Source organism: Schistocerca americana, chromosome 4 (genome assembly GCF_021461395.2).
Source record: "Schistocerca americana isolate TAMUIC-IGC-003095 chromosome 4, iqSchAmer2.1, whole genome shotgun sequence".
Taxonomy (NCBI): Eukaryota; Metazoa; Arthropoda; class Insecta; order Orthoptera; family Acrididae; genus Schistocerca; species Schistocerca americana.
In genome coordinates, this window is record NC_060122.1 from 291,294,835 (window position 1) to 291,317,288 (window position 22,454).

The 22,454-nt window shown below is 42.1% G+C and overlaps 1 protein-coding gene across 1 annotated transcript in view; it reads left to right on the top strand.

Annotated features, from left to right (window-relative positions):
- LOC124613426 (facilitated trehalose transporter Tret1-like) overlaps window positions 1–6,790 on the top strand; it is a 44,043-nt gene extending 37,253 nt beyond the window's left edge. Inside the window, exon 4 of the mRNA XM_047142129.1 lies at window positions 6,485–6,790. Within this exon, the coding sequence (XP_046998085.1) occupies window positions 6,485–6,790 (306 nt within the window). The remainder of the gene's footprint in view (window positions 1–6,484) is intronic.
- The last annotated feature ends 15,664 nt before the right edge of the window (window positions 6,791–22,454 follow it).

A 22,454-nucleotide genomic window follows, 5' to 3' on the forward strand; every position in this document is an offset into this window, starting at 1 on the left:
CGTCGGCCTTAGTGGCCGAGCGGTTCTAGGCGCTACAGTCTGAAACCAAGCGACCGCTACGGTCGCAGGTTCGAATCCTGCCTCGGGCATGGATGTGTGTGATGTCCTTAGGTTAGTTAGGTTTAAGTAGTTCTAAGTTCTAGGGGACTGATGTCCCAATAAGTTAAGTTCCATAGTGCTCAGAGCCATTTGGACCATTTTTGAACCAGTTTCGCATGCGATAAACCGAGGCATCTGGCAAGCGTTTACCATGGCTATTGGACAACAACAGTCCCCAACGCACTGAACGCTTACTTGCCGGTGCCAACATCAGCAGCAGATTGGACGCAGAGCTGATGCTGCGGCTGGATATTAATGGAGCAACGGCAGAATTCCATCTGGTCTCTGGCGGAGCCGTGTCTCCGATTAACGTGCACTCGTACTGGCGGATCGACTCCTCACAGCCGTGGTGTTCTCAGCACGAACTGGCTGACGTGCAATAGACAATCGATCCCGCTGCGGGGTCGGATTGTGGTCCAAGTTAAGTACAGAAATGTTGCTCGCAGCGAACTCTGTTGGCAGCAAACTCCTGGGTGGCAACCAACATTTTCAGCTTGTTCGCTTTTACCTTTTTGATTTCCAATGTGAAGATCAAGTGAACCTAGTTTCAACCAAAATTCCACTCAGAGAACTTAATATGTTATTTCTGCACTGTATGGAGCTCTTTGAATCTACGTAAGATTGTGCAGTATGGTTCCAAGCCATGCATCTTTACAGCAATTAGTAGTGCCTCTGTTTTGTAGAGCAGTCCAGTGCTTTTCGCCATGCGCACTCAAAGTAAAGTAGACGAATTGCATTGTATGGAAGCAATACCCCCGGCTATTGTCTAGCCAGCGAGCAATGACCATAGCATTAGTTAAGAAGCCAAATGGATCATATCGAATTTTTGGCGACCTTAAATTCGCCATTTATGCTCAATCTAATATTGGTCTATATCCAACACCTATGCCAACGGACTTGTTAGATGTTCTGCCTCACACGTTCACATGGCGAGGTTGCATCCAAACACTATCAAAGGCAACATGAATACGCTGCTCCAGTGTCTCCACATCTGGAATGGTCTCTGCATACACGATAGTTTTGAGATGGCCACATAACCAGAAATCGCCCAGGTTGAAATCCGGTAAACGAGCAGGCAATTCAACTGAACCTCTCGTCCCAACCGTCGACCAGGGAAGACACGACTGAAATGCGTCCAGACGTTATCGGTGAAGTGAGCTGGAGAACCATCATGTGGGAGCCACATAACCCTTAGAATCATCAATGGCACTTCTTCCAGCAGAGGAGGCAAAGAAATCAGCAAGAAACACCTGTAGTTCCGGCGACTGGGAAGGATGACTGGTCTCAAAATACGGTCGCCAATTATTCCGGTCCACACATTCCGGCTGTACTGATGATTCGCTGCCACCATACAATGAAATTCCTGTATACTATCCCACAGATGACTGTTATGAAAGTTGAAGACACCACTCCGTATAAAGGTGGCCTCATCTGTGAATAGGATAGATTGCACAAATCCCGGAATCGTGGTTGCATGGTGGAGAAACCAGTGACAAAACTGCTCCCAATTAGGAAAGTCTGTCGCTAGTAAGCCCATCACTCGCTGTAACTGATAAGGGTAGTAACAATTGTCGTGGACTACCCTGTACTGGCGAGCCAACTGCCTGGTACTGACACGGCGGTTGCCTTCCACAGCGTTAATCACATTTTTCTCCAAGTCTGGTATCCGAACATTTATAGTACGTCCTTCATGATTTCCTGCTTCCTCAAACGACTCTGTCTCACACAAACGGGGAAACACTGTTGCAAGCATTAAATGCTGTGGTTGTTGTCGGCAGGGGTATGTCTCCTGATTCAAACTTGCTGCCTGCAGCCCCTTGCCATTTTTGCCTTTTCGTAAATAAACACCTTGTCGGTGTATGTGTACAACGCTGTATCACGTCCACTGTGAAGGTAAGTCAGCAACAGAACTGAACCGGACACAGCATTACCACTTACTAAGGGAGGAGAGAGCGCTACGGCATGACCTATGAGGTACAGTACCACCCTCTGGGAGGAAACCATGCATACAGGGTGTTACAAAAAGGTACGGCCAAACTTTCAGGAAACATTCCTCACACACAAATAAAGAAAAGAAGTTATGTGGACATGTGTCCGGAAACACTTAATTTCCATGTTAGAGCTCATTTTAGTTTCGTCAGTATGTACTATGCTTCCTCGATTCCCCGCCAGTTGGCCCAAGGTAATGTTGACTTCCCTGCTTGTGTTGACATGCGACTCATTGTTCTACAGTACTAGCATCAAGTACATCAGTACGTAGCATCAACAGGTTAGTGTTCATCACGAACGTGGTTTTGCAGTCAGTGCAATGTTTACAAATGCGGAGTTGGCAGATGCCCATTTGATGTATGCATTAGCACGGGGCAATAGCCGTGGCGCGGTACGTTTGTATCGAGACAGATTTCGAGAACGAAGGTGTCCCGACAGGAAGACGTTCGAAGCAATTGCTCGGCGTCTTACGGAGCGCGGAACATTCCAGCCTATGACTCGCGACTGGGGAAGACCTAGAACGACGAGGACACCTACAATGGACGATGCAATTCTTTGTGCAGTTGACGATAACCCTAACGTCAGCGTCAGAGAAGTTGCTGCTGTACAAGGTAACGTTGACCACGTCACTGTATGGAGAGTGCTACGGGAGAACCAGTTGTTTCCGTACCATGTACAGCGTGTGCAGGCACTATCAGCAGCTGATTGGCCTCCACGGGTACACTTCTGCGAATGGTTCATCCAACAATGTGTCAATCCTCATTTCAGTGCAAATGTTCTCTTTACGAATGAGGCTTGATTCCAACGTGATCAAATTGTACATTTTCACAATCAACATGTGTGGGCTGACGAGAATCCGCACGCAATTGTGCAATCACGTCATCAACACAGATTTTCTGTGAACGTTTGGGCAGGCATTGTTGGTGATGTCTTGATTGGTCCCCATGTTCTTCCACCTACGCTCAATGGAGCACGTTATCACGATTTCATACTGGATACTTTACCTGTGCCGCTAGAACATGTGCCTTTACAAGTACGACACAACATGTGGTTCATGCACGATGGAGCTCCTGCACATTTCAGTCGATGTGTTCGTACGCTTCTCAACAACAGGTCCGGTGACCGATGGATTGGTACAGGCGGACCATTTCTATGGCCTCCACGCTCTCCTGACCTTAACCCTCATGACTTTCATTTATGGGGGCATTTGAAAGCTCTTGTCTACGCAACTCCGGTACCAAATGTAGAGACTCTTCGTGCTCGTATTGCGGACGGCTGTGATACAATACGCCATTCTCCAGGGCTGCATCAGCGCATCAGGGATTCCATGCGACGGAGGGTGGATGCATGTATCCTCGCTAACGGAGGACATTTTGAACATTTCCTGTGACAAAGTGTTTGAAGTCACGCTGGTACGTTCTGTTGCTGTGTGTTTCGATTCCATGATTAATGTGATTTGAAGAGAAGTAGTAAAATGAGCTCTAACATGGAAAGTAAGCGTTTCCGGACACATGTCCACGTAACATATTTTCTTTCTTTGTGTGTGAGGAATGTTTCCTGAAAATTTGGCCGTACCTTTTTGTAACACCCTGTATATGTCTGTGACTGCATGGTACAGCGCGTATTAGACCGCAGTGTTTGCAACAAAGTTTGATTGAATAAATGGTCTCTAGCACGGAAACCATGCATTTTCGAACGTAAGTTCATCAGACCGTTTTTTCCGTATCCTCTCACCCATCAATCCCTAGAGTTTGTACCCGGTGGAGAAAATCACGCTATACAGGATCTCCACGTGAAGCAGCACTGATTTCCAAATGCAGTGTAAGGAGAAGCACCATGGGATCTAGTAGTTAGTGGCTTCATATAAAATAACTCAGAAAGTTATGTGCACCACACGGTCTCCTTTTGTGACTCATAAAATACGAGACAATACTCTATCTGAATCCGTGTGAGCACAAGCATGTCTGGCGTGATGGAAGCTATTGCATCTACAATTCTTCTGCGCAGATCGCCTTGATCACGTGTAGCCGAGAATACAGAATATCTTAAACTTAACTCGTTGGGAAGAAATCCAGAGGGGTTGCGTCTGGTGTGGCGGCCCCCTGATTTGCTAATCAAGTACTATGCACTGCTGTGGAAATGTTCAGTCCAGGAAGTCACGAACCTGTAAACTCCAGAGCAGTGGTGCGTCTTTCTACTGGCTGCAGGGCAAAAAGCTGAGGGACAGCAAGTTGCACAAGCATGTCCAGATAAACTTTTTCTGTTACTGTTTGCTAGACGGGGAAACGTGATTGAATTATCCTGTTTTCATGAGCACACACCACACACTCATCACCTCGTTGCCTTTGACATGTTGCTCAGACTAAACTACCCATCTGTGTGAAAGATTGCTTAGTCAGGGAAAACAGTTCCAGATAATTGGCTTTTTCGTCCAATCCAGTCCTCTATCTTAATAGGAAATTCGTGACGAAACTGCAACTCGTTTTGTTTCAGCGCTTGCACAGTTTGAACTTTGTAAGAATGCAAGTGAAGTCGTTTATGGAGCAGTTTGTAAACTGTTGAATGATGAATGTTTGCCGGCCGGAGTGGCCAAGCGGTTAAAGGCGCTACAGTCTGGAACCGCACGACCGCTACGGTCGCAGGTTCGAATCCTGCCTCGGGCATGGACGTGTGTGATGTCCTTAGGTTAGTTAGGTTTAAGTAGTTCTAAGTTCTAGGGGACTTATGACCACAGCAGTTGAGTCCCATAGTGCTCAGAGCCATTTGAACCATTTTTTTTTATGAATGTTTAGCTCTCGTGATGCTCAGATAAAGGACTTTGATCGGCTTCTTTGGTAGGTCTCTCTGACTTCCTGTGCCAGTTCATCAGATGTGCGTTTTCTGCCAAAACCTGACAGTTTACAGTTACAGCGCTGAGCAGCTGGTCATTGTTGTTGTTGTGGTCTTCAGTCCTGAGACTGGTTTGATGCTGCTGTCCATGCTGCTCTATCCTGTGCAAGCTTCTTCATCTCCCAGTACCTACTGCAACCAGCATCCTTCTGAATGTGCTTAGTGTATTCATCTCTTGGTCTCGCTCTACGAGTTTTACCCTCCACGCTACCCTCCAATACTAAATTGGTGATCCCTTGATGTCTTACAACATGTCTTCTGGTCAAGTTGTTACACAAATTACTCTTCTCCCCAATTCTAGTCAATACCTCCTCATTAGTTACCCATCTAATCTTCAGCATTCTTCTGTAGCACCACATTTCGAAAGCTTCTATTCTCTTCTTGTCCAAACTATTCATCGTCCATATTTCACTTCCATACATGACTACACTCCATACAAATACTTTCAGAAACGCCTTCCTAACGCTTAAATCCATACTCGATGTCAACAAACTTCTCTTCTTCAGAAACGCTTCCCTTGCCATTGCTAGTTTACATTTTATATCCTCTCTACTTCGACCATCATCAGTTATTTTGCTCCCCAAATAGCAAAACTCCTTTACTACTTTAAGTGTCTCATGTCCTAATCTAATTCCATCAGCATCACCCGACTTAATTCGACTATATTCCATTATCCTCGTTTTGCTTTTGTTGATGTTCCATCTTTTATCCTCCTTTGAAGACACTGTCCATTCCATGTAACTACACTTCCAGGTCCTTTGCTGTCTCTGACGGAATTACAGTGTCATCCGCGAACCCCAAAGTTTTTACTTCTTCTCCACGGTTTCTAACACCTACTCCGAATTTTTATTTTGTATCCTTTACTGCTTGCTCAATATACAGATTGAATAACATCGGGGATAAGCTACAACCCTGTCTCACTCCCTTCCCAATCACTCCTTCTCCTTCATGTCCCTCCACTCTTATAACTGCCATCTGGTTTCTGTACAAATTCTAAATAGCCTTTCGGTCCCTGTATTTTACCCCTTCCACCTTCAGATTTCGAAAGAGAGTATTCCAGTCAACATTGTCAAAAGCTTTCTCTAAGTCTACAAATGCTAGAAATGTAGGTTTGCCTTTCCTGGTCATAACAGGCCCTAATCGTATTAATATGAGGTGGCTCCCTTTGAAAGTTACAGTGAATGTTTCTCTGAATAGTAATGGGATATTTTGGTTCCACATACCACACTACGCACTGGGCACTTTTTTGAGGTGTAGTCATTTCTTGTAAATATTTAGCAAATAAAACAAAATAAAAGAAATTGTTTGGAAATGAATCTACATAAAACGTTTTAAGTTACTTTACATGATGCTGCAAACCGAAGTTTCTTTAACCACATTTGAAGTTCAGGGAGGTCTCAAGTGAACAGCCCATATAAAAAATGACAACTTTGTAGTTTTGCCCCCTCCTGCATGGTTTTCTGCAGTCGTTCATGGCTGTGGCTGACGAGTGCGATCCTCGGTGCAGGTGTTCAACATCTTGGGGATCGGCCCGCTGCCGTGGGCCATCGTGGGCGAGGTGTTCCCGTCGGAGGTGAAGGGCGTCGCCACCGGGATCGTGTCTGTGGCGCTGGCTGTCACCACCACGACGCTCAGCAAGCTCTTCCAGGTGATCAGCGACGCTGCGGGCATCCACTCCGTCTTCTTCCTCTTCATGGCCAGCGCCGTCGTCGGTCTCGTCTTCACCTTCTTCTTTGTACCGGAGACCAGGGGCCGCACCTTCGTCGAGATCACACGGCACTTCGAGGGTGAAGAAGACGAAGGGATAAAGTAGCCATTTTTCTGGCTCTGCACGAAAGAAACAAATGAATGACTCCAGTCTGTCGGAGTATGGCTATAAATTAATATTTAAACAGCGAGGAATTCTCTTCTTTGAGAATAAATAAACATACAAAAAGTGTTTCTTAATCTCCACACAGATGCAGATTGTAGGCTTCTTGCATCTCTTGCTGATTTGATGCCTCTCTTCACGACTTTTTCTCCTGTATCGTCCCTTTCATCTCAGAGCAGCATTACACGCAGCGTCCTAAATTATTTGTTACCTGTAATGTCTATCTTCTCCCGCAACTCTTGACGCCTACGGTTCCCATCAAACTAGGTGTCACAGCACTAAGACACGAGAGTCGTATTCGGGAGGACGGCGACTCAAAACTGCAGTTGATCATCCAGATTTAAGTTTCCCGTGGCTTCCTTAAATCACTTAAGGTAAACGCCGATAAGTTTCCATTGAAAGGGCACAACCCATTTCCTTCCCTATCCTTCTTCACTGAAAACTTGTACTCTGTCTCTTATGACCTCATCGTCAGCAGAACGTTGAACCAATATCTTCATTCTTTTCCTCTGTAGTTCCCCCGTGTCCTATCATTCTGTCGTCTCTCTAGTTGGAGTTTTCGGTATTTTCGAGAAGGACAGAAGCTGAAATAATGAATTAAAATTTGTGGCAAAACCGAACTTGAACGCAGGTCTTCTGCTTATTAGGAAGATGTGTTGCCCACTACACCACGCTGGCACTGTGGCAATACGCTTGCATGGAATACCTTAATCCAGTGCCCTCCCTAACACAAACTTCAGTTCATATCTCAGCCCATCTCTACTTCCCCCTTCTCAGATCGTCAGTACTGCCACGGCTCTCCAATATTCGAACAGCAGCCCAGCACTGGAATAGAGTAAATCGTGAAAGTGTGTCAGCCACAATGCCAGGGTGGAGTAGTGGATAACACACCTACCTAGTAAGCAGAAGACCCGGGTTCAGTTTCTGGCTGTGCTACAAATTTTAATTCATCGAAGATAAAGTTAAGACTAAATATGTCTCCAGCAAAATGTATTTACATCAGATTAATTAACAGCATTTATTTTCTTGCCAATTGTCTTCATTTCTTATCTAACCAGACCCTAAATTTTCAGCATCTCAAACGTTTCGAGTCCCTCCTTTCCTGGTTTTCCCACAGTCAGTGGTTAAGTACCGCTGTTCCAGAAATAAATGCTGAGAAATTATCTCAGATTAAGACCTGTGTTTGTTACAAGCAGCTTTCTTTCGGCGACTAATATTATCTTTGCCGTGGGTAGTCTTCTCGCATCCGTCTCGCTACATCCGCCATGGACTAATTTGCTTCCAAACTACCATAACGATTTCACTCATCTGCTACGTGACTCCTATGTTGAGGTGAACATATCAATTGCAAGATTAGAGAACTAGGGCTCAATGTTCTGTCAACGTCGAGTTAATCAGACAGTATGTCAGTAATCCCATTTGTTCTGCTCCTTATCTTCGCCTTGCATTGATTTACTTTAACTCCATATTCTATGTTCTCTTCATTCAATTTATCAAACCTTGCAATTCCTTCTCGCTTCAAAGAGAATAGCAATGTCATCAGCGAACCCTTCTCACATTTCCATCATTGCTTCTTTCGCCCATTTTAATCTGGTTCCAATGGCCTTCCATTCTCATGTGTAGTTTAGCAAACTGAGAATGAAGGTGAACAGTGAAAAAAAATCTTATCAGCTTACAAGCCACGTCACTTTGAATAAAACACTGCTGCTTTCGGTAACTGTCTCCACCATTGGTATCAGGAGTAAAAAAGCAACACCACTGACCTTTCGTTTTTTACTCATGATGACGATGGTTGGAGCAGCTATCGAAATCTCGAGTGTTTTGTTCTAAGTGATGCGAATTGAAAACCAATAAGATTTTTTTCCTAGAATGCCATCATGAAAGGCTCCAAGGACACAATATGTACGGTGCTCCTTCCACATTCTGTCTGGAAGTAACACATGTTAATAATTACAATATTTTATTTTATGAAATGTTTTCGTGTAACCAATAACAGCATTTTGATCTTACATATCGATTATTGTCTTACTATTATTCTGAAATAAGTTTTAACATTACTTATACATTTTTTACAAATTTCTTAATTTAAAATTTGTAATTGTTGAAGATCTGTGTATATTAGTAACGTCAGTATTTCAAGTTTCATATGATATTTACTGTATGTGATGTCATGTTGTATTAAACAGTCGGTTATCTGTTCAATGTAGATGTGCAAGTTACTAAATACTCTACAAAAAAGACGTGGGACTGACAATGTCCCTAAGGAATTACTTGTCATAGTGTGCACTTGCAGACTGATTTTTGGTTTTGAATAGTGCTCTTACACTGCGACAATCTGCATCAAAAACAACCAAAACAGAGCTGTCCACCACCAAATGCTTGTACAAAAATAGAATGAAATAGATACTGAAAATTTGAATATTTTATACTAGTAACCATTTGAGTCCACACACATCTACGTTAGAGATGGGCAAACTCGTTGACCTTTGTGGACTAGTTCATTGATGGCTAGTCCTTTTCGGATCCCATTTCTGGAATGCTGTACAGGATTTAAAACAGTCAAAATGGAAATTAGAACTACTATACACAATAACAAGAGAGTGCCTGGGATCAGAGCTAAGAGGGGGCAACACATTAGGTTTACAATGAACGTCGATATAGATTTGAGATTTTATGACAAACACTTCTGGGTACACTTCCTACTACTCAGTATTTATTACATATTCTGCCTTACATTAGTTGCTCAATTAATACTATACGTCTGTAGTACGTGTGGTGAGGCTTCATGCGAGTCTGATTTGTAAAGATCAGTTTTCTTATAGGGGAGCGGATAGTGTCCCCCCCCCCCCCCACCCCTCCATCTGCCATTCCCAATCACAAGGTACTTAATGCAGAAATGGGATAAGTAAGCACTCTAAAAAGAATGAGGCCAACAGAACGAGGATGAGGCAAGGACGAGAGACCATGAACCTGAAATGAGGATGAGACCATCTGAACGAGGTTGGGTCGGGAATGAGAGACAATGGAACTGGAACGAGTGACCGACTGACGTTAAGAACAATACTGACTGAACGAGTGTTGGAGGAACTGGAACAAGTGACTGCCTAACAAAGAACGAAACCAAATAAACGAAATCGAGGTGGGGACGAGGGACAGTAGAACTGGAACAAGTGACCACCAGGCAAAAAAACGATACTGGCTGAATGAGACAGAGGTGGGAACGAGGGACAATGGAAGAGGAACGAATCACCACCCGACAAAGATCAATACTAAATGAAAAAGACGGAAGTGAGAACTAGGGATGGTGGAGATGGAGCGATTGACCACCTGAGGAAGAATGACACTGACTGAAGAAGACCAAGGCAGGGACGAGGGACGAAGGAACTGGAATGAGTGACTGACCGAAAAAGAACGGTATTGACTGAAAGAGAACGAGGGACAGTGTAACTGGAGCAAGTGACTATCCGGGAAAGAACTATATGGACTGAACGAGATCAAAGTAGGAATGAGACAAACCTGAAGGTAACCACAGACAATCGCTCCTTGACAGCAATTCCTCAATCCATCTATCCTGTTTAGTGAACCATGTCTTCCGATTCATTGTTCCATGAACGACCCACCTCCAGTCTACATTTCTTCCTTTCACTGGTCGAAGCGTTTCTGAATGTCTTTTTCTGTCTAAGCAGGAGCCCCACCGATTTTTTTAATTTCCTCTGGAGCGCGAAGTCATGCCTGTAGTAAACCACTTTTCAGCTGGCACTTGGCGGACAGATCTTGATAAAAGTTTTCACAGCAGAAGAGCGCAGCTCAAAGTAGGCCAAAGTTCCCTCACCTGTATGACAAGACGAACACTCGCTTTAAAACGCTTCTCTATCCTTTCGTCCTCGTATGGCAGTCAAGTGATTAATAGACACAACAATAAATAAATTAAAAATCCATTTCCCACTCTGTGACGGTTCTGACGATGGCACAAGATAATCTCTAATTCTCCTCACCTTGCAGTCATTAGCACTTGTTTGGTTACAAAGCTCGAAATACGAGACCACTTACTAATTTACTGTGGCATCGTAAGCTGGGCACACTTCGACCGATTTTCAGATTCAGCTGTGATTGACTCTTCTTCAACTTCTGTGATATTTAAGACAGTCAACATAAGGGCTCGAAAAAATGGTTCAAATGGCTCTGAGCACTATGGGATTTAACATCTGTGGTCATCAGTCTCCTAGAACTTAGAACTACTTAAACCTAACTAACCTAAGGACATCACACACATCCAAGCCCGAGGCAGGATTCGAACCTACGACTGTAGCGGTCACGCGGTTCCAGACTGAAGAGCCTAGAACCGCACGGCCACACCGGCCGGCATATGGGCTCGTATGAGAGGGTTAAATACTAATTAGTACATTACATTTTCTAAAATGCAGAGGAAGTAATGAAAAAAAATTGTAGATGGTAAAGCATGGATTTGGGGATACAGTGACCAGCCTATACTCACACCACAACTGTCAACTATCATTCCATTTGTTGTCAGTCTTTCAAAAACACAATGAAACTTGAACCACCCACAAATTAAATACATTGACCTAAAATTTTCTTAAGTGCTTTATTAACCCGCATAAAATAAAAAACTAGTGTAGTACATAAATCGACCTATGTGATCCACAATTAATATTACAAATGTAATGAAAGGTTCTAGAATGGAGTACTACACACGTATCTCGAAATTTAGTTCAGCATAATACCTTCAGTTTCATTCATCTTAAATCTAAATCTTCTTTTCAAAACGTCCATTGCACTTAGAACTAAGGTTATCTGTTGTTCATTTATTGAGTCAGTATGTGGCACTTGTGGCCTAACAAACTTCATTCCTTGTTTCCAAAGATATCTGACATTATATGTTGTACCTCAATCACTGCCTGACCCACAACAGCTTGCAATGAGCAATACGTGAATAATATTTAATTCTCGTAGTTGTATGCACATTAATAATTACAAATGAGCCTTCGTCTATATACTGATGATCAACGTTTGTATTCCTTAGTTCCACAATGTCATGGCGTCAACACTGTTTACTAAATTGTGTATCTGTAACTCTATGTCACAATGACCACTGGTAAAAGTAACCACAAAAGAGAAAAATTATACACATTACCTCAGAAATAATAATATACTGGCAGTTACATTCATAGTGGCAGATATATTCATGTCAACAAAAACTAATCAATTGTCTGTTTACAGAATTAATCGAGTAACGCACGTGATACAATTGAAAACAGCGATGGCTTTGCAGTTAAATAACATTGGTGGATTTTGCACAACCAGGTTTTAACACACTTTTTCGTATACAATTATAAGTCGTAACATGTTCGTCAACCGTTGCACAAGACATGGCGCCATCTAACATAAGTTGATGGAACATTACCACCAGACAGCATGCACTAAACAACCTATTGAGAGCCACCAGAGATCTGTAAAGCGTTTGGTGTGTGGGTGGTCAAAGTAACTGTAGTAGTCAAAGTATACCCAGTTTACGGTGTCTTAGCGGTGACTGAGTCCAAGATCTTACATTTGAAAGACGCTGATGATGTATAACTTTCTCGCAGGTACGCTGCCAGATTGTTGTCTTTTGTTGCTGCGTATTTTTATGTTGTTGTTGTGGTCTTCAGTCCTGAGACTGGTTTGATGCAGCTCTCCATGCTACTCTATCCTGCGCACGCTTCTTCATCTCCCAGCAACCTACATCCTTCTGAATCTGCTTGGTGTATTCATCTCTTGGTCTCCCTCTACGATTTTTACCCTCCACGCTGCCCTCCAATACTAAACTGGTGATCCCTTGATGCCTCAGAACATGTCATACCAACCGACCCCTTCTTCTAGTCAAGTTGTGCCACAAACTCCTCTTCCCCCAATTCTATTCAATACCTCCTCATTAGTTATGTGATCTACCCATCTAATCTTCAGCATTCTTCTGTAGCACCACATTTCGAAAGCTTCTATTCTCTTCTTGTCTAAACTATTTATCGTCTATGTTTCACTTCCATACATGGGTACACTCCATATAAATACTTTCAGAAACGACTTCATGACACTTAAATCTATACTGGATGTTAACAAATTTCTCTTCTTCAGAAACGCTTTCCTTCCCATTGCTAGTCTACATTTTATATCCTCTCTACTTCGACCATCATCAGTTATTTTTCTCCCTAAAAACCCCTTTACTACTTTAAGTGTCTCATTTCCCAATCTAATGCCCTCAACATCAATCGACTTCAATCGACTACATTCTATTATCCTCGATTTGCTTTTGTTGATGTTCATCTTATATCCTCCCTTCAAGACGCTCTCCATTCCGTTCAACTACTCTTCCAAGTCCTTTGCTGTCTCTGACAGTATTACAATGTCATCGGCGAACCTCAAAGTTTTTATTTTTTCTCCATGTATTTTAAAACCTACTCCGAATTTTTCTTTTGTTTCCTTCACTGCTTGCTCAATATACAGATTGAATAACATCGGGGAGAGGCTACAACCCTGTCTCACTCCCTTCCCACCCACTGCTTCCCTTTCATGCCCCTGAACTCTTATAACTGCCATTTGGTTTCTATACAAATTGTAAATAGCCTTTCGCTCCCTGTATTTTACCCCTGCCACCTTCAGAATTTCAAAGAGAGTATTCCAGTCAACATTGTCAAAAGCTTTCTCTAAGTCTACAAATGCTAGAAACGTAGGTTTGCCTTTCCTGAATCTTGCTTCTAAGATAAGCCGTAGGGTCAGTATTGCCTCACGTGTTCCAATATTTCTACGGAATCCAAACTGATCTTCCCCAAGGTCGGCTTCTACTAGTTTTTCCATTCGTCTGTAAAGAATTCGCGTTAGTATTTTGCAGCCGTGACTTATTAAACTGATAGTTCGGTAATTTTCACTTCTGTCAACACCTGCTTTCTTTGGGATTGGGATTATTATATTCTTCTTGAAGTCTGAGGGTATTTCGCCTGTCTCATACATGTTGCTCACCAGATGCTAGAGTTTTGTCAGGACTGGCTCTCACAAGGCCGTCAGTAGTTCTAATGGAATGTTGTCTACTTCCGGGGCCTTGTTTCGACTCAGGTCTTTCAGTGCTCTGTCAAACTCTTCACGCAGTATCATATCTCCCATTTCATCTTCATCTACATCCTCTTCCATTTCCATAATATTGTCCTCAAGTACATCGCCCTTGTATAGACCCTCTATATACTCCTTCCACCTTTCTGCTTTCCCTTCTTTGCTTAGAACTGGGTTTCCATCTGAGCTCTTGATATTCATACAAGTCGTTCTCTTATCTCCAAAGGTCTCTTTAATTTTCCTGCAGGCAGTATCTATCTTACCCCTAGTGAGCCTGTACATCCTTACATTTATCCTCTAGCCATCCCTGCTTAGCCATTTTGCACTTCCTGTCGATCTCATTTTTGAGACGTTTGTATTCCTTTTTGTCTGCTTCGTTTACTGCATTTTTATATTTTCTCCTTTCATCAATTAAATTCAATATTTCTTCTGTTACCCAAGGATTTCTACTAGCCCTCGTCTTTTTACCTACTTGATTCTCTGCTGCCTTCACTACTTCATCCCTCAAAGCTACCCATTCTTCTTCTAATGTATTTCTTTCCCCCATTCCTGCCATTTGTTCCCTTACGCTCTCCCTGAAACTCTGTACAACCTCTGGTTTAGTCAGTTTATCCAGGTCCCATCTCCTTAAATTCCCACCTTTTTGCAGATTCTTCAGTTTTAATCTACAGTTCATAACCAATAGATTGTGGTCAGAGTCCACATCTGCCCCTGGAAATGTCTTACAATTTAAAACCTGGTTCCTAAATCTCTCTGTTACCATTATATAATCTATCTGAAATCTGTCACTATCTCCAGGCTTCTTCCATGTATACAACCTTCTTTTATGATTCTTGAACCAAGTGTTAGCTATGATTAAGTTGTGCTCTGTGCAAAATTCTACCAGGCGGCTTCTTCTTTCATTTCTTACCCCCAATCCATATTCACCTACTACGTTTCCTTCTCTCCCTTTACCTACTACCGAATTCCAGTCACCCATGAATATTAAATTTTCGTCTCCCTTCACTATCTGAATACTTTCTTTTATTTCATCATACATTTCTTCAATTTCTTCATCATCTGCAGAGCTAGTTGGCATATAAACTTGTACTACCGTAGTAGGCGTGGGCTTCGTGTCTATCTTGGCCGCAAGAATGCGTTCACTATGCTGTTTGTAGTAGCTTACCCGCATTCCTATTTTTTTATTCATTATTAAACCTACTCCTGCATTACCCCTATTTGACTTTGTATTTATAACCCTGTATTCGCCTGACCAAAAGTCTTGTTCCTCCTGCCACCGAACTTCACTAATTCCCACTATATCCAACTTTAACCTATCCATTTCCCTTTTTAAATTTTCTAACCTACCTGCCCGATTAAGGGATCTGACATTCCACTCTCCGATCCGTAGAACGCCAGTTTTCTTTCTCCTGATAACGACGTCCTCTTGAGTAGTACCCGCCCGGAGATCCGAATGGGGGACTATTTTACCTCCAGAGGACGCCATCATCATTAACCATACAGCAGAGCTGTATGCCCTCGGGAAAAATTACGGCTGTAGTTTCCCCTTGCTTTCAACCGTTCGCAGTACCAGCACAGCAAGGCCGTTTTCGTTAGAGTTATAAGGCCAGATCAGTCAGTCATCCAGACTGTTGCCCTTGCAACTACTGAAAAGACTGCAGCCCCTCTTCAGGAACCACGCGTTTGTCTGGCCTCTCAACAGATACCCCTCCGTTGTGGTTGCACCTATGGTACGGCTATCTGTATCGCTGAGGCACGCAATCCTCCCCACCAACGGCAAGGTCCACGGTTCATGGGGGGGCGTGTATTTTTATACACATGGTGATTACTTCATCTTTCATATGCGTGCCACATATAAAAGATAAGAACAGTTCTCCTGAAGCTTCAGTGTGTCAGGCAGAACCAGATGATGCCAACAAGCTCCGTTGTCAAAATACTGTGGCAAGAAGATACGTCTGCAATGTACCGCTGAGAACTCTACACGTGAATATGTCTCTTATATTTTTCTACAGTGCCTTCGAACTATTTCTGCTTCACATGCTTGTGAAACACAAGATGATTCACTAGCCTTAATTAAGGCTACAACGTTTACATCTTTGACAGCAAAATGATATGTATGTGTAACTTAAGAATTTCAAATAAATTTGTTTCATGCATCTCAATGTAACATTCAGTTCCTCAGGAACCCAGCAGGGAACTGATCAAAAAAAGCTGGTCGTAACGTATTTGCCAAGAGTTACGAGCAGTCATTAAAAGAAACGAAGATCAATACTATAGTTCTTCACAAAAGAAAGTGCAATATGTATTCTGTAAAAACCCAGTGGTAGTCTGTAATAACTTTTTCTGTTTCCGTAGAAAGTCGAAGAATATATTATATTATCACTGACAGTTTTTGCTGCAGTATGTCGAAAGAATACAAGGTATTTCACAATTCCTATTATAGTCTTCAAGGTTTTGTATGGAGAACTTAGTAAGTAAAGCTTTGATAGGGAACCCATGTACGGGAATGTACCAAATGGATACAATTAAGTTCGAAGATCAAATTACTTCAAATCGCCCACTTCGCAGTGCGCAACACATGTATCGAGGACGTTTCCCAGATCGCCCGATTCCATCGCATACTATTTTCGCCCAGTGGCAACAATAGCTGTGAGAAGCTGGTACACTCACAACCAGGAGGGTTCATTGTGGTGCTCCATCGGCGCACATCAGGGTTTGTGAACTGTGTATATGAAATCATGTCTCGCAGATACAACTTTCACAACAAATAGCATTGTCACCACAGGGAGCAGATCCTTTAGAGCACACAGGTCAGATCCCATCGTATCTGCCGAGTGCGTACTGTGAAATGGTAGTTTTGAAAGTGATCCGATCTTCAAACTTATTTCACATCTAGATGGTTTACTTCTGGACACAAGTTCCTTAGCAAGACTATAAGTACTAAGTCCTCTGTACAAACTATATAAACCTGAAATACGAATTGTCAAACAACCTTTATACTAACTACACTGTGCTAATGGAAATAAGACGCTAATCTACACTTAGCTTTCGGTTAATTAAACTTTTGATTAAACTGTGTTTGCTTGGGAGACTATCCATGACTTTTAATTCACATTACTATACAAACATATCCCAATATCTTTGAAAATCTATAAGCTACCTTACAAGAGATTGGACGTCAGGGTAAAGTTCAATGTACAAAATTTAAGAAATTCCTACATAAACAAAGATACCACATGAAAAAGTACTTAACAGCACTCTAGTGTTTTTGCCTGCAGAACTGTATATATTCTGCACTGTATTTTGACAGCTCAGTGGGTAGTATGTGTCAGGTTAATTATTTGATCCGCGTTTCAGTCTTCAGTCAGCCCTAGGATCTTTTTTGTAACTTATCGCTTGTTTCGCCTTTGGAAATTATTTGTTAATGCAGAGTTGCACTGTTGCTCGGAAGGCACATTAAACTGTAGCTACCTAGGTAAGTTAGTGCGAAGCGTGGAGGAAGGCAATAGGTATACTGTTCTTGTGGTGTCTGCGCAATACGATTTATTAAGCACAGAAATATATCCCAACGTTGCAATAATTTTATCAAGAAACGCATTACAAGTGCCAAATAATGTTAACAAAGAAGTTGGAAACCCTCTTGATGTAGACACAAATTGAATTTCTGAACTACACAAATGATGGCTAAAATCTTTTTCTCTATTGGTGAGTAAATGCGTTACGCTAGGTTTAAACTATTAGATGTACATGCTATGTGACATTCGGTGCCATCTGGTTCTTTGCGAGCGAGAACTGCCCCAGTGCCACAATCTGAAGCATCAGTTGCTACTGCTAAGGGCTTTCTGGGAATTCACGGAACAAAGAAGGAAACAGAATTCAATTTTTGTAGCACCATTTCTAAAACATGTTCACAAGTTGCTGTCTACTAAAATTTAACACCTTCACATGAAAGTACGTTGTTGGAGCTGAGCGGCGTGTAATTTTCAGTAGTAAATAGGAATAACTGTCGATCATTCCTATATATACCTTATATTCTTTTAAAGCCGTAAGTCATCATTGTGCCTATGATTTCCACATGTAATTTACTGGAGAAAATGCCTTATTTACCTGACAAATCTTAAATATTTTCTCTTGGCTAAAAAAACTCGACACATTTCTAAATTGCATTTTAAGCTTGTCTGCAACCCTCGTAATAGTAATGACTTCCTGGTGCCATTGGACAGCACAGAGAAAGCAGACTGGCCTGAGATGACCAACTTCGTAAGATACTGCAGTAAGGGCGATGGCACACTTTGGCCTAATGCAAAGACGCGGTTGGTGAAGCTTAGCGAACATATCATTAGCAACACTGTCCTTATCTGGGCCAGTCACCAAATGTACCATCTCCAATAGGAACTTAACTAGCAAAGCACTTTGTTGTTTGAGAAACATATCCCTCCATATAATTTGAATGTGAGTCCACCAAGTATAAACATGTTGGATGGGTACGTATGTCAAGCAATCGTGCAAGCTAGGCAGGTAGCGGCACCCATCGTTACTTGAAGAAGACTTGCCTGCTCCTCACCATAGTTGGCTGTATATTGTATCGCTAAAATACAGCTTGTGGATTCCCTGAAGGAAGAGCAGTACATCCCTTCTCTGTAAATTTCCCGATATAGCAGCAGTTGTTCGGATTTCCCTCTCTACCTACGAGTGGTTACTCCATGTTGTACCCAATGATGCTCCCTAGCTTCACAGTTGACATTCGTTTCTCTACCACTTGTGACTTTATTGTCACACAGTGGGTGAAGACTTGGGTTCCAAAGCATAGCTAGGGGAGAGCTCGAAAAATAATGGTCAGTTCAGTCGCTGATTTTTAATAACAAATTCAAATAATAATAATAAATCAAAAATACAGCGAGGAAAGCTTAACTTAAAAGGGTTATTGTTTACGTATACGAAAAAAGTGAGGCAAACTTTTAAAATTGTGGATAAACTAATATTTGGATAATTGTTCAGAAGAGCTGGAGTATTTCCCAACTTTTACAAGCAGACACTGGATTCTTGGCAGATCGGCAGTTGAGTTACAGTCAAATGAGCATTGAGCAAAAGCTTATCTCAAGCAGAGTGCGCAAGTAAAACTATCAAATCGTCTTAAGATTTCATATACATTCTGGGAATAGGATTTATTAATAAATTTGTATTGAAAGACTGACGGCTGTGTTGCTGCTTAAAAATAGTACTCATTATTCTACGAGGCAACCGTTACGCAAGGGACCGCATCACGCTGACGTGTTACTGCCGTCTCCATACTTTATCTCCTTTTGTTACTGGAGCTGGAGGCGGAGTTGCGAAACGCGATAAAGAATAAGTCTTTGTGCAGCGCATCTCACTGATTAACGAGATTAGAACTGCAATTAGAGTTAGAATTGTAATTTAGAAATTTAACTGTAGTTATCGATCTTTTTGAAATACAGGGGCTATTCGGAAACTAAGGAACTACAGAGAAAAATCAAAACATATATAAGAAACTATCAGCCTCGATTGCGGTAATGAAACCAACTTTTACCACATGGATGGCGGGCAGTAACGTGGAGCACGTGTTGGTCTCACCGTGGACTTCTAGTACTGAGCCACACACAATTGATTTCATCAAAGTGCACCGGCCTGAAGATGGCGTTGACGCAACGTCGAAACTAGTAGCCAAATAAATATGAAATCTTAAAGTTACAGCTGGAGGAGTTTCATTTTTAATAAAAAAAATATAAACATTACATTTTAAGTGGACTGCACGCTGCCCACAGTACGGCACTGCAAGTGAGAAAAAACTTATTTCTGATTTGTGGGTTCGCATTTAAAAAGAAAATAGAATTGTGGAAAGGTCAAATTCTGACAAAAAAGACCTTCCATTTTCCTAACTTCACAGGTGTTAAAGAAAACGCTAGTTTAAAGAATTCGTTGTGGCATTTACAGAATTAAAAGGATAGTTTTCCAAGCGGTTTGAGGATATTGCCAGCCTTACTTCTGTTTTCGAGCTCATTTGCCGTTTCAGTTAAATGCATGTGCATGTGTAGATGGAACTAGTTGTTCTGCAATGTAAATCGCATTTTAAAGACAAATTCTTTTCGTTGAAACTGTTCGGGGGATCTACAGTGTCTTCCTCGGGAAGATTTCTCACGTCTTCATAATGAGGTTGCAAAAGTGACAATATACTTGGATCAACATACAATATGTGTGTGGAAGTTTTGTCTGAATTCTGAATCTAAAAAAAATCACGATTACGTGATAACCTGAGTTAAAAAATCTGTGAAATTGTGTTTGTCCGTATGCCGACAGTTTGTACCGGATAAAAATTATGTCATAAGTGCACCAAAAATACAACGTGAGTCAAAAAGAACTTTACAGCTTTGGAATGATACAGAAATTTATGAAGTTAACTTGCAGAATCGGTAGATGTGTCATTTTGTAGCAAACAACCTCAAGTTTGATTCTCATAGTACATCAGTACCCCATTCCGCTACCAGGAGCGCCAGCGAAGTGCACTGTTGAAATGGCTGATTTCACTGATACGGAGTGTGCTCGCTGTGGGTTTCGTTTCATGAAACGTTTTCCGTAACAATCGTTCGGCGTAAATTTCGCACCGCATCCGCTAAAGAACCTCCAAGTAAGCCTAAAATTTACTCTTGGCACAAGAACTTTATTGCGAAGGGTCGTTCACTGTGACATGTTAAATAACCAGGTCGCCCACGGTTTGATGATGATATTGAACAGGTTAGGGAGACCTTTGCCTGCACTCCACAAAACACAATAATCTTCAGCAATAAGACAACATTCATACCAATGGCCTAGTGTACACCCAAAACTGCAGAATATGGGGCAGCGGAATTGTACACACAACCCTGGAACACGTTCCTTACAGCCCCAAAGATAATGTGTTTCGTGCCCTTAGCAAGACTGTGCACCACCGCGATGTTTCCCCGATAATCGCTTCCAGGTCGATGGAGTGGCCGTGAAGGACTAATCGCATGCCCACTTCGCTCCCCAGAATTACACCTCTGGATTTCTTTCTTCGGCGTTTCGTTAAAGACCATGTGTATGTTTCTCCCCTACCAAACAATTTCGCCGACCTGAGAAATCAAATCTACGCTGTCACTGCACAAGTTACGCTTAACTTGGCTTAAAGGATAAATGGTTGCAGCGTGTGATTCATTGGACCTTAGCCTAGATCACCTTATAGATTGTTTCAAAAAGTCGGTCCCACCACTGGGAACCTCTCCTTGTTAAAATTAGACTTGAGACTGTTGTGGCAGCTGGCGGACACAGGGTAGCCAACGTGTTAAAACGATATATCAAGTGTTACAATTAGGAACGGTGTATATGTTTTAAGTGAGCGTTATTCATGGCGCGCAAAGTATTCAGACAGTACTCAATCAGTATTTCAGTATGAGAGCACCAACAATCTTTACACCTAATTTCAAACCTTCACAAACTTTTTCTCGTTGACATAAAAGGGAAAACATTTATCGCTTAGTACATTTTCACTGTTCATGCAATAAAACTACGATATTAAGCATAACCTTTTAATTTATTACTTGTTTACTTGCGACTTACTTTGCAACATGTCATGCAGACAGTATCTACATATGTCACTAAAGCTATCTGGAAAATTATATCATTTCACGGCACACATATCGGGAGATATGACATCTTAAACCTCGAGATGAGTGAAAAATTTACTTTTGCTGAAAACGGGGTGCAAGCTACCCAGATTGTACTCATCCAGTGTTTGGTAATGAAAGTACGTAGTGATTTCGATAATCTTTAAACATAATTTCAAAGATTTTCTAGACTTTTTCTCATTTAGATGCTTAACGTCAAGTATTTCACACATTAACTCATTTGTAAAGCAATCAGACATTAGAAGTTGTTTTATAAATGAGGGTTGTACCGGTGAACACTGTTTTACCTGATGTAGTGCGCGCAGGACAGACAAGGAGGGGACAAGGAAACACCAGAGGTTTTTCCCAGAACGGATAACACCGAGGCAGCTTGCTGACGAGGCAACGTGGGATTTCCTAAGCGTTTCGCACGGCTGCAACTTTGATTCTGGGGGTCATCTGACCATTCGAAACTGGTACTAACCAGCCACACGAAGTCTTCCTGGAAATAAATTAATTTCTAGAATTTTACCGGTTCACCTACAATTATTGATATTTAAGGCTCTTTTTATGAGAACAGCGGGATGTGTTTGCATTGTTCAACTGCATGCGTGAACTCTTAGCTTTTCGGTTGAGTTGAGTTGTTTGGGGGGAAGAGACCAAACACTGAGGTCATCGGTCTCATTGGATTAGGGAAGGACGGGGAAGGAAGTCGGCCGTGCCCTTTCAAAGGAACCATCCCGGCATTTGCCTGAATCGATTTAGGAAAATCATGCAAAACCTGAATCAGGATGGCCGGACGTGGGATTGAACCGTCGCCTTCCCGAATATGAGGCAGTGTGCTAACCACTGCGCCACCTCGCTCGGTCTTA